Source organism: Gorilla gorilla, chromosome 1 (assembly GCF_029281585.2).
Source record: "Gorilla gorilla gorilla isolate KB3781 chromosome 1, NHGRI_mGorGor1-v2.1_pri, whole genome shotgun sequence".
Lineage (NCBI taxonomy): Eukaryota > Metazoa > Chordata > Mammalia > Primates > Hominidae > Gorilla > Gorilla gorilla.
Window position 1 is genome coordinate 118,026,235 of NC_073224.2, and position 13,574 is coordinate 118,039,808.

The 13,574-nt window shown below is 39.7% G+C and overlaps 1 protein-coding gene across 3 annotated transcripts in view; it reads left to right on the forward strand.

The window, feature by feature from the left end:
- The window catches only part of MAGI3 (membrane associated guanylate kinase, WW and PDZ domain containing 3), a 296,027-nt gene that overhangs the window by 236,775 nt on the left and 45,678 nt on the right, over positions 1 to 13,574 (forward strand). For all 3 annotated transcript variants that reach the window (XM_055356397.2, XM_055356399.2, XM_055356376.2), the window contains exons 10-12: positions 7,803 to 8,408; positions 9,631 to 9,662; positions 12,378 to 12,534. In XM_055356397.2, coding sequence (XP_055212372.1) covers positions 7,803 to 8,408; positions 9,631 to 9,662; positions 12,378 to 12,534 — 795 coding nt within the window. The remainder of the gene's footprint in view (positions 1 to 7,802; positions 8,409 to 9,630; positions 9,663 to 12,377; positions 12,535 to 13,574) is intronic.

A 13,574-nucleotide genomic window follows, 5' to 3' on the forward strand; every position in this document is an offset into this window, starting at 1 on the left:
TTCTCCCATTTTGTAGGTTGCCTGTTCACTCTGATGGTAGTTTCTTTTGCTGTGCAGAAGCTCTTTAGTTTAATTAGATCCCATTTGTCAATTTTGGCTTTTGTTGCCATTGCTTTTGGTGTTTTAGACATGAAGTCCTTGCCCATGCCTATGTCCTGAATGGTAATGCCTAGGTTTTCTTCTAGGGTTTTTATGGTTTTAGGTCTAACGTTTAAGTCTTTAATCCATCTTGAATTAATTTTTGTATAAGGTGTAAGGAAGGGATCCAGTTTCAGCTTTCTACATATGGCTAGCCAGTTTTCCCAGCACCATTTATTACATAGGGAATCCTTTCCCCATTGCTTGTTTTTCTCAGGTTTGTCAAAGATCAGATAGTTGTAGATAGGCGGCGTTATTTCTGAGGGCTCTGTTCTGTTCCATTGATCTGTATCTCTGTTTTGGTACCAGTACCATGCTGTTTTGGTTACCGTAGCCTTGTAGTAGGTTGAAGTCAGGTAGCGTAATGCCTCCAGCTTTGTTCTTTTGGCTTAGGATTGGCTTGGCAATGTGGGCTCTTTTTTGGTTCCATATGAACTTTAAAGTAGTTTTTTCCAATTCTGTGAAGAAAGTCATTGGTAGCTTGATGGGGATGGCGTTGAATCTATAAATTACCTTGGGCAATATGGCCATTTTCACGATATTGATTCTTCCTACCCATGAGCATGGAATGTTCTTCCATTTCTTTGTATCCTCTTTTATTTCATTGAGCAGTGGTTTGTAGTTCTCCTTGAAGAGGTCTTTCATGTCCCTTGTAAGTTGGATTCCTAGGTATTTGATTCTCTTTGAAGCAATTGTGAATGGGAGTTCACTCATGATTTGGCTCTCTGTTTGTCTGTTATTGGTGTATAAGAATGCTTGTGATTTTTGTACATTGATTTTGTATCCTGAGACTTTTGGCTTATCAGCTTAAGGAGATTTTGGGCTGAGACAATGGGGTTTTCTAGATATACAATCATGTCATCTGCAAACAGGGACAATTTGACTTCCTCTTTTCCTAATTGAATACCCTTTATTTCCTTCTCCTGCCTAATTGCCCTGGCCAGAACTTCCAACACTATGTTGAATAGGAGTGGTGAGAGAGGGCATCCCTGTCTTGTGCCAGTTTTCAAAGGGAATGCTTCCAGTTTTTGCCCATTCAGTATGATATTGGCTGTGGGTTTGTCATAGATAGCTCTTATTATTTTGAGATACGTCCCATCAATACCTAATTTATTGAGAGTTTTTAGCATGAAGCGTTGTTGAATTTTGTCAAAGGCCTTTTCTGCATCTATTGAGATAACCATGTGGTTTTTGTCTTTGGTTCTGTTTATATGCTGGATTACATTTATTGATTTGCGTATATTGAACCAGCCTTGCATCCCAGGGATGAAGCCCACTTGATCATGGTGGATAAGCTTTTTGATGTGCTGCTGCATTCGGTTTGCCAGTATTTTATTGAGGATTTTTGCATCAATGTTCATCAAGGATATTGGTCTAAAATTCTCTTTTTTGGTTGTGTCTCTGCCCAGCTTTGGTAGCAGGATGATGCTGGCCTCATAAAATGAGTTAGGGAGGATTCCCTCTTTTTCTATTGATTGGAATAGTTTCAGAAGGAATGGTACCAGTTCCTCCTTGTACCTCTGGTAGAATTCGGCTGTGAATCCATCTGGTCCTGGACTCTTTTTGGTTGGTAAGCTATTGATTATTGCCACAATTTCAGAGCCTGTTATTGGTCTATTCAGAGATTCAACTTCTTCCTGGTTTAGTCTTGGGAGGGTGTATGTGTCGAGGAATTTATCCATTTCTTCTAGATTTTCTAGTTTATTTGCGTAGAGGTGTTTGTAGTATTCTCTGATGGTAGTTTGTATTTCTGTGGGATCGGTGGTGATATCCCCTTTTATCATTTTTTATTGCATCTATTTGATTCTTCTCTCTTTTCTTCTTTATTAGTCTTGCTAGCGGTCTATCAATTTTGTTGATCCTTTCAAAAAACCAGCTCCTGGATTCATTAATTTTTTGAAGGGTTGTTTGTGTCTCTATTTCCTTCAGTTCTGCTCTGATTTTAGTTATTTCTTGCCTTCTGCTAGCTTTTGAATGTGTTTGCTCTTGCTTTTCTAGTTCTTTTAATTGTGATGTTAGGGTGTCAATTTTGGCTCTTTCCTGCTTTCTCTTGTAGGCATTTAGTGCTATAAATTTCCCTCTACACACTGCTTTGAATGTGTCCCAGAGATTCTGGTATGTTGTGTCTTTCTTCTTGTTGGTTTCAAAGAACATCTTTATTTCTGTCTTCATTTTGTTATGTACCCAGTAGTCATTCAGGAGCACATTGTTCAGTTTCCATGTAGTTGAGTGGTTTTGAGTGAGTTTCTTAATCCTGAGTTCTGGTTTGATTGCACTGTGGTCTGAGAGACAGTTTGTTATAATTTCTGTTCTTTTACATTTGCTGAGGAGAGCTTTACTTCCAACTATGTGGTCAATTTTGGAATAGGTGTGGTGTGGTGCTGGAAAAAATGTATATTCTGTTGATTTGGGGTGGAGAGTTCTGTAGATGTCTATTAGGTCTGCTTGGTGCAGAGCTGAGTTCAATTCCTGGGTATCCTTGTTAACTCTCTGTCTCGTTGATCTGTCTAATGTTGACAGTGGGGTGTTAAAGTCTCCCATTATTATTGTGTGGGAGTCTAAGTCTCTTTGTAGGTCACTCAGGACTTGCTTTATGAATTTGGGTGCTCCTGTATTGGGTGCATATATATTTGGGATAGTTTGCTCTTCGTGTTGAATTCATCCCTTTACCATTATGTAATGGCCTTCTTTGTCTCTTTTGATCTTTGTTGGTTTAAAGTCTGCTTTATCAGAGACTAGGATTGCAACCCCTGCCTTTTTTTGTTTTCCATTTGCTTGGTAGATCTTCCTCCATCCTTTTATTTTGAGTCTGTGTGTGTCTCTGCATGTGAGATGGGTTTCCTGAATATAGCACACTGATGGGTCTTGACTCTTTATCCAATTTTCCAGTCTGTGTCTTTTAATTGGAGCATTTAGTCCATTTACATTTAAAGTTAATATTATTATGTGTGAATTTGATCCTGTCATTATGATGTTAGCTGGTTATTTTGCTCGTTAGTTGATGCAGTTTCTTCCTAGTCTCGATGGTCTTTACAATTTGGCATGATTTTGCAGTGGCTGGTACCAGTTGTTCCTTTCCATGTTTAGTGCTTCCTTCAGGAGCTCTTTTAGGGCAGGCCTGGTTGTGACAAAATCTCTCAGCATTTGCTTGTCTGTAAAGGATTTTATTTCTCCTTCAGTTATGAAGCTTAGTTTGGCTGGATATGAAGTTCTGGGTTGACAATTCTTTTCTTTAAGAATGTTGAATATCGGCCCCCACTCTCTTCTGGCTTGTAGAGTTTCTGCCAAGAGATCCACTATTAGTCTGATGGGCTTCCCTTTGTGGGTAACCCGACCTGTCTCTCTGGCTGCCCTTAACATTTTTTGCTTCATTTCAACTTTGGGGAATCTGACAATTATGTGTCTTGGAGTTGCTCTTCTCGAGGAGTATCTTTGTTGCATTCTCTGTATTTCCTGAATTTGAATGTTGGCCTGCCTTGCTAGGTTGGGGAAGTTCTCCTGGATAATATCCTGCAGAGTGTTTTCCAACTTGGTTCCATTCTCCCCATCACTTTCAGGTACACCAATCAGATGTAGATTTGGTCTTTTCACATAGTCCCATATTTCTTGGAGGCTTTGTTCATTTCTTTTTATTCTTTTTTCTCTAAACTTCCCTTCTCGCTTCATTTCATTCATTTAATCTTCCATCACTGATACCCTTTCTTTCAGTTGATCGCATCAGCTCCTGAGGCTTCTGCATTCTTCATGTAGTTCTCGAGCCTTGGCTTTCAGCTCCATCAGCTCCTTTAAGCACTTCTCTGTATTGGTTATTCTAGTTGTACATTCGTCTAAATTTTTTTCAAAGTTTTTAACTTGTTTGCCTTTGATCTGAATTTCTTCCTGTAGCTTGGAGTAGTTTGATCGTCTGAAGCCTTCTTCTCTCAACTTGTCAAAGTCATTCTCCATCCAGCTTTGTTCCGTTGCTGGTGAGGAACTGCGTTCCTTTGGAGGAGGAGAGGCGCTCTGCTTTTTAGGGTTTCCAGTTTTTCTGCTCTGTTTTTTCCCCCTCTTTATGGTTTTATCTTCTTTTGTTCTTTGATGATGGTGATGTACAGATGGGTTTTTGGTGTGGATGTCCTTTCTGTTTGTTAGTTTTCCTTCTAACAGACAGGACCCTCAGCTGCAAGTCTGTTGGAGTTTGCTAGAGGTCCACTCCAGACCCTGTTTGCCTGGGTACCAGCAGTGGTGGCTGCAGAGCAGCGGATTTTCGTGAACCGCGAATGCTGCTGTCTGATCATTTCTCTGGAAGTTTTGTCTCAGAGGAGTACCCGGCCATGTGAGGTGTCAGTCTGCCCCTACTGGGGCATGCCTCCCAGTTAGGCTGCTCGGGGGTCAGGGGTCAGGGACCCACTTGAGGAGGCAGTCTGCCTGTTCTCAGATCTCCAGCTGCATGCTGGGAGAACCACTGCTCTCCTCAAAGCTGTCAGACAGGGACATTTAAGTCTGCAGAGGTTACTGCTGTCTTTTTGTTTGTGTGTGCCCTGCCCCCAGAGGTGGAGCCTACAAAGGCAGGCAGGCAGGTCTACTTGAGCTGTGGTGGGCTCCACCCAGTTCAAGCTTCCTGGCTGCTTTGTTTACCTAAGCAAGCCTGGGCAATGGCGGGCGCCCCTCCCCCAGCCTCACTGCCGCCTTGCAGTTTGATCTCAGGCTGCTGTGCTAGCAATCAGCAAGACTCCGTGGGCGTAGGACCCTCCGAGCCAGGTGCGGGATATAATCTCCTGGTGCGCCGTTTTTTAAGCCCGTCGGAAAAGCGCAGTATTTGGGTGGGAGTGACCCAATTTTCCAGGTGCCGTCTGTCACCTCTTTCTTTGACTAGGAAAGGGAACTCCCTGACCCCTTGCACTTCCCGAGTGAGGCAATGCCTCGCCCTCCTTCAGCTCGCACACGGTGTGCTGCACCCACTGTCCTGCACCCACTGTCTGGCACTCCCTAGTGAGATGAACCCGGTACCTCAGATGGAAATGCAGAAATCACCCATCTTCTGTGTCGCTCACGCTGGGAGCTGTAGACTGGAGCTGTTCCTATTCGGCCATCTCGGCTCCCACCTGTTTAGTTTTTTTGTTTGTTTGTTTGTTTGTTTGAGACCAAATCTCACTCTTGTCATCCAGGCTGGAGTGCGATGGCAGAATCTCGGCTCATTGCAACCTCCGCCTCCTGTGTTCAAGTGATTCTCCTGCCTCAGCTTCCTAAGTACCTGGGATTACAGGCGCACGCCACCACGCCTGGCTAATTTTTTTTCTTTTTTTGAGATGGAGTTTTACTCTTGTTGCCCAGGCTGGAGTGCAGTGCTGCGATCTCGGCTTACTGCAACCTCTGCCTCCCAGGTTCAAGCAATTCTCCTGCCTCAGCCTCCTGAGTAGCTGGGATTATAGCACATACCACCACACCCAGCTAATTTTTTGTATTTTTAGTGGAGACAGGGTTTCATCATGTTGGCCAGGCTGGTCTTGAACTCCTGACCTCAGGTGATCCACCTGCCTCAGCCTCCCAAAATGCGGGGATTACAGGCGTGAGCCACCACGTCTGGCCTAATTTTTTTATATTTTAGTAGAGGTGGGGTTTCGCCATGTTAGCCAGGCTGGTGTTGAATTCCTGACCTCAGGTGATCCACTTGCCTTGGCCTCCCAAAGTACTGGGATTACAGGCATGAGCCGCTGCGCCTGGCCTGAGCCACCACGCCCAGCCAATGGCTTCTTAAACTCAAGAAATAAGGTGGTATTTAAAGATAGACTGACCCTGTCAAAAAGTGGACAAAGGATATGAACAGATACTTCTCAAAAAAAGACAATTATGCGGCTAACAAACATATGAAAAAAAGCTCAACATCACTGATTATTAAAGAAATGCAAATCGAAATGACAGTGAGATATCATCTCACGCCAGTCAGAATGGTGATTATTAAAAAGTCAAGAAACAATAGATGCTGGCAAGGCTGTGGAGAAACAGGAACGCTTTTACACTATTGGTGGGAGTATAAATTAGTTCAATTAATGTGGAAGACAGTGTAGCAATTCCTTAAGGATCTTGAACCAGAAATACCATTTGATCCAGCAATCCCATTACTGGATATATACCCAAAGGAATATAAATCATTCTACTATAAAGACACATGCACATGTATGTTTATTGCAGCATTATTTACAATAGCAAAGACAGGAACCAACCCAAATGCCCATTAATGATAGATTGCATAAGGAAAATGTGGTATATATACACTATGGAATACTATGCAGCCATAAAAAGGAATGAGATCATGTCCTTTGCAGGGACATAGATGAAGCTGGAAGCCATCATCCTCAGTAAATTAACACAGGAACGGAAAACCAAACGCTGCATGTTCTTATAAGTGGGAGTTGAACAATGAGAACACATGGACACAGGGCCGTGAACAACAAACACCAGGGCCAGTCGGGGGTTGGGGGACGAGGAGAGGGAGAGCATTAGAACAAATAACTAATGCATGTGGAGCTTAAAACCTAGATGACGGGTTGATAGGTGCAGCAAACCACCATGGCACACGTATACCTATGTAACAAATCTACATATTCTGCACTTGCATCCTGGAACTTAAAGTAAAATTTAAATATATATATATTTATGTATATATGATATATAAAATATATCATATATAAATATATATCATATTAAATATATATATGATATATATAATATATATACACATAATATATATGATATATGATATATTATATATGATATATAAATATATATGATATATAATATATATGATATATAATATATATGATATGTAAATATATGATATATAATATATATGATATATAAATATATATGATATATAATATATGATATATAAATATATATGATATATAAATATATATGATATATATATATAAATCTATATATATATTGGGGTGGAGGAGGATTTCTGGCTATAGGGGCTATAGGAACTTGACAGGATTCTTGCTGAATGCAGGCTGAGGTGATCAGGTAATCACCTGGAGAATGGTGGGGAATGAGGACTTAGATCATATATCAAGAGTGGGTGATTCTGGCTAAACCAACTTAGCAGGATTCCTGCTAAAGCTGGGCTCTGGAGGACATGCCAAGGATGAGGCCTACTGAAAAAAGAGCTCAGAGGAACCTGTCTAGAGTTTGGTTAAGGACAGCGTCTTTTTCAGTGTATGTATATATACATACATACACACATACATACAGATATATAAATAAAATTAATTTATTCAAAAAATATAATACAGTTTGTACAAGTAGTCAGTGGAGTTATTTGCTCCTGTACTAAATACCTACTACAATGTGCCTAGCTTTGCATGGCTACTTAGATATGACTCAGAGGGTATACTAACAATGATAATATAAATTATCAGGGTTTTTTTTTTAATGATTCACTTGAGCTTGAAGTCAAAATTCTTTGCTACTGAAATAAGTAGGATTTTAAACATTTATACATACTTTTTAGAGAGGAGTTAGAAAAGGGAGAAGGTCTGTGTTAGAAATCTATCTTTTCAGCAGTTAATAGAGGTTTCCAAAATTCAAATTTAGTTGCTAAATTGTAGTTATTTTTGCCCCCTAGCAAAAAAATTAACTTATTTGTTGATTTTAATATTTTTAACATGATTATGTTTTTCCAGGCGATGTTATTGTAGACATCAATGGCAACTGTGTCCTCGGTCACACTCATGCAGATGTTGTCCAGATGTTTCAATTGGTACCTGTCAATCAGTATGTAAACCTCACTTTATGTCGTGGTTATCCACTTCCTGATGACAGTGAAGATCCTGTTGTGGACATTGTTGCTGCTACCCCTGTCATCAATGGACAGTCATTAACCAAGGGAGAAACTTGCATGAATCCTCAGGATTTTAAGCCAGGAGCAATGGTTCTGGAGCAGAATGGAAAATCGGGACACACTTTGACTGGTGATGGTCTCAGTGGACCATCAGATACAAGTGAGCAGAGAGTATCCATGGCATCGTCAGGCAGCTCCCAGCCTGAACTAGTGACTATCCCTTTGATTAAGGGCCCTAAAGGGTTTGGGTTTGCAATTGCTGACAGCCCTACTGGACAGAAGGTGAAAATGATACTGGATAGTCAGTGGTGTCAAGGCCTTCAGAAAGGAGATATAATTAAGGAAATATACCATCAAAATGTGCAGAATTTAACACATCTCCAAGTGGTAGAGGTGCTAAAGCAGTTTCCAGTAGGTGCTGATGTACCATTGCTTATCTTAAGAGGAGGTAAGTAAAAGCACAACATAGAAAAAGTTTCAGTGTTCAAGCATTTGTATCTACTGATTGTCTTTCCTTACAGTTTAGAATGTGTTTTCCCAGCGGACTTAACTAGTAATTAGTGTGCATTTTCCTTAAGGTTCTGTCTGATTGTTTCCATAAGCAGTATCTTTTTCAGCAGTTTTAAAAAAATTATTAGTGATTTCATTCATGTCCATTATGGATTTATTTCCCTCTGTATTCTTTTGAAAATCTGATTCATGGCTTTAATGATTAGAGAGAGTCACAGCATTGTGATACTTCAAATGAAATACATCCTCTTAATTTCATTTCTCTGTTGATGACAGTAATAGAAATTGACTCTTTCAACCAATGGTGCATCATCTGGACCTCTGTAATGCACCAAAGATGTTTTGAAAGAGCTAGCATCTCTGTGGATAAGTAAAATGTTGGATGGTGTGTTAATCTGTTCTGCAGAGGCAATCATGATAGCATGTGCTCATAAAGTTTTTATCTTAAGCTCTAGTATCTGCCTGTAAATGTTAATTAAACCACACAGTGCTTATGTGAGAGAAATATAATTTTTATTTTCCAAGGTCATCAGCTGACATGAACTCCTCCCAGACATTTACAAATTCAGTTCCAAGGAATAATCACAAAGTTGAATTTTAATATGCTTTCTTAAATCCATACTTATAAGTGACTAGTGTCTTAAAGAATAAAAGCCACTTACTCTTTTATCTCTCTGGATTTTACTTTTCACTACTGAGGCAAACGAGCACTTCAGCTTCTTTGGGAGTTGTTTCTTATTCTCGTTTCTTTGATTCACATTGGTTTCTTCTCTGAGTGATGGTGGAATGTGCTCCAAGTAAGGTAGAAATCTGTGAGTGCTTGAGAGTAATCCAGGGCTTCAACAAGTATAACAAAGACACCAACGTTCAATGTCACACAGGTTTGATGTCAGTTTCCTCCCTCGCCACTTACTGGTTCTTTGGTATAGGAAAGAATCTTAGTTTACCTTCTCTGTAAGATGGTCATAACATTTGTGCCTTCAGATTGTTATAAAAATGAAATGAGATAATATATGTATAATGCCTGGTACATAGGAGGTTAGACACAGAATTTACTAGCCTACTAAAAGTTGAAGCTAGTTTTATCGTAAACATTAGCAGTATTTGTGATTTGGGAATGCATCCTCTGGTTTTAAACTTTGGCTCATTTTTTTTTTAAGGTCCTCCTTCACCAACCAAAACTGCCAAAATGGTGAGTATACACTGGTCCTCAAATCTTTTCCCCAACACACTGAGAGATGCCACATTCCCCTCTGTAAGAGGAGCTCACTGTGGTGATGATCATCGACTGGGAGAAGTTAGGAGGCATGCTGCCCTTGGCTTGTATTTATTAGAAACTAGGGAAGCGTTTGAAAAAGCCCCCTAGTGAGGAGATGTGCTCCACTGGTTAAGTATTGCAACTGGAGGATTACTAAAGGCCTATTGTACCAATAATCCTGTTCTCTAAGTTATAAAATGTGAACACATTAAAGAACCAACCTAGAGGTCTTTTTACTTTTGTGTTTCAGAGAAACAAGGTAGGAAGGACCTAGATGTTAAGACAGATGATAAACTATTACATCGTCTTGCCCCTGCCTGAAGAGAAGACGTACTAGTTCACATAATTTTGTGGGGACTATAAATATGCATGCACCTTTAGATAATCTTCTTACTTTTAAGACTACATTAGGCTTCTTTTTTTATTATTTATTTTTTATTTATTTATTTATTTTTTGAGACGGAGTCTTGCTCTGTCGCCCAGGCTGGAGTGCAGTGGCACTATCTCGGCTCACTGCAACCTCCGCCTCCAGGATTCAAGCGATTCTCCTGCCTCAGCCTCCCAAGTAGCTGGGACTACAGGTGCACGCCACCACACCCAGCTAATTTTTTTGTATTTTTAGTAGAGACAGGGTTTCACCGTGTTGGCTAGGATGGTCTCCATCTCTTGACCTCATGATCTGCCCGCCTCGGCCTCCCAAAGTGCTGGGATTACAGGCATGAAACACCACGTCCGGCTGACTAAACAAGACTTCCTAGAGTAATTGTGGCCTTCTATGCTAAATTTGCTTGTTGTCAAAGTGAAAGACCTGAAACAGTGTCTTCTTTGGCATTCTTCTAAATAATCACATAGCCTGTTTAAGGACCTGTGCAGAGAATAAGAACTTTAAAAAGGAGTGCATCAAATACTGCTGTTGTGGAAGAAACTCTACAAGGTGCACATTTGTAGCTATTTAAATATCCACAATGTTTTGGATATAAAGACAATTTTATTTAAAATTCTAATTTCGTTCTAGTTTGCTCATTTGGAGTCTTTTATCTCAAAATCAAAAGATGGCCTTCCATAACCATAAACTATAGACGGCTATATTAAGTGAATTAGTTCTTTCTAGCCCACCAAGTAGGAATCCTCTGCAGATTTGCTGTTTTATAGATTAAAAAGAATCCCTCAGCTTCTGGCCTTTTTTTTTTTTTTTTTTTTTTTTTTGAGACAGAGTCTCACTCCATCACCCAGGCTGGAATGCAGTGGTGTGATTTTGGCTCACTGCAGCCTCTGCCGCCTAGGTTCAAGCAATTCTTGTGCCTTAGCCTCCCAGTAGCTGGAATTACAGGTGCACGCCACCACACGCAGCTAATTTTTATATTTTTGGTAGAGATGGAGTTTCACTACATTGGCTAGGCTGGTCTCAAATTCCTGACCTCAGGTGATCTGCCCACCTCGGCCTCCCAAAGTGCTGGGATTACAGGCATGAGCCACTGCGCCCGGCCAGCTTCTGCCCTTTTCATTGACTGCTTATACTACTTGGGTCCAGTGTGAACAGAAATTGTTTTTGTCCATTCAGTTCAAATTGCACTGTATTCTACATTTCTCTGGTTCCTCTAGTAATCATTTTTAACTCCTGTGCCACCATATTTATTTCATAATGGATGCCACTGCAGTCGCAGTGGCCCTAATGCTTTATAATTGATGGAAGGGTCTGATGAACTTTAACCGCCTCTGACAGAATGCTAAGATGTATGGGGAAGGGTAGGAGACTACTGTTAGCTTCTCTGCCTTCTCATTGGGTCTGGGTGATTGAAGGGTCCCCTCTAGCACAACACTTTGTAGTGGCTGACCCCTGATTACTCCCTGACAGACTGGTGCCGCTGCATTCTAGTCATTGTTAATGATCACAAACATCCATAATCTCCCTCTCCTAATAATAATCCAGGAAAACAAGCTGGTCTCAAAACCATATTTCTTAGGCCATTTATTGGATTTCATTGTTAACATTTTATTAAATAAGTCATTTTGCTTGGCTGTTATCTTGGGAAAGTTCTATCTGAATAGGAAAAATATCAAAATATGCTACTATGCTTTCCCTTATCTAATTGTCTTGCATGGTACATTTTCTCTTAATATATGTGAATTGGCCAGACAGGGTTTTCACAGTGCCATCTTTATAACCTAAATTAGAGTTAACATCTCCTGTTTTCTTAGAAAGAGTATTATCTTAAACATCTTCCTTAGAAATTAAACTCAGTGAATGGGAGGTGGGCCGTGCTAAGAATTTTATGAAGATATTCTCTGAGTCTCCCTCTTACTTTACTTAGAAGTGCTGCCTTGTGTTGTATTTCTATTTATCTTCATCTCAAAGTCAATTTGTGTCTTGGTGGTGGAGAAAAGGGCAAAATTGTTTAAACATAGGACTAACTAAGGCTCTTCAGTTGATATTACTATAAACTTTTTTCTAATTTAAGTTAAATATGTTTCAACCAAATACACATTGCTATGAAAATGAATTCCTGTAACTGTAAATCTGCTGTGTCTTTGATCCTGCCACCTATACAACTATAATCAGTTGACATATCCATTTCAGATATCAGTTTTATGAATTAATCAACCATCTGCTTTTTAAAAAATACTAAGTAAGGCTCTTTTCCATTTCAGAAAACAGATAAAAAGGAAAATGCAGGAAGTTTGGAGGCCATAAATGAGCCTGTTCCTCAGCCTATGCCTTTTCCACCGAGCATTATCAGGTCAGGATCCCCAAAATTGGATCCTTCCGAGGTCTACCTGAAATCTAAGACTTTATATGAAGATAAACGTAAGTAGTTGTGGAATATTTCAGGAGAGCATATAACAAGATAAATTTGGATTTATTTTAGACTAGGACCTTCCCATCTTTCAGAAGCATATTGAAAAGTTATTCCTTCATTACCATTTTAATAGAACTCTGGACTTCTTCCATGTATATTCAACATTCACACAATCATTTTTTTCAAAATCATGCTTTAAGTGCTAGTTATCTACCAGATGCCATACTAGGTAACCAGAATACAGAGATAAATAGGTTACATAGGACCTGCACCCAAAAATATTATTAGAACTAAGTGGAAAAAGACAAATATGTAATCAAATAGTATACAAATAAGTACACATAATAAGCCTAACAGGTACAGTGATAGAAAGATGAAATGGATAAATTGGGATCCAAAGAAGGAATATTCAGTTTTATCAGTGTGGGCAGTAGGAAGTGTCAGGAAAAGCTTCATACTGGAAGCAAAGCTTTAACTAAGTCATCAGGGATGAAAAAGTGTCTTTCAGGAAGATAAAAGGGAAAGATAGAAGGAATAGCACATGCACACTGGCCTTGCATGACTTGGGCTCTGCAAGTAGTTCACTTTCGCTGGGTGCAATTGGCAAGGAAAGTCACAGAGGAGAGCAGGAACAGATTGAGGAAGGCCAATGATGCCTTTCCAAGGGAGCTGGAGTTGGTCATATAAATAACAGAGAACCACAGAATACCTTTAACTATAAGGAAGGCATAGTTTTATGTTTTAGAAAGGTTTTTCTGGCAGGAGTATGAAGGATGAATCAGAGGTGTATGCAATTTGAGGGAGGGTGTGCAATTTGAAGAAGAAACTAAAGAGTTGACTCCTTAAAGGAGTCCAGCTGAGAGATAAAAAGAGAGACTGCATAAGGCAGAAATTCATGCATGTTCCTACTAATTCACTTACTAATGATAAATCTTTTCCGAAGTAAAATTGTAGATTTGAGTAGGTATAATTTTTTAAAATTTATTTGTTCTTAGAAAGAGATGTAAATCTACCTTGGAAAAGATATGTACAAGTGGAATATATGTAT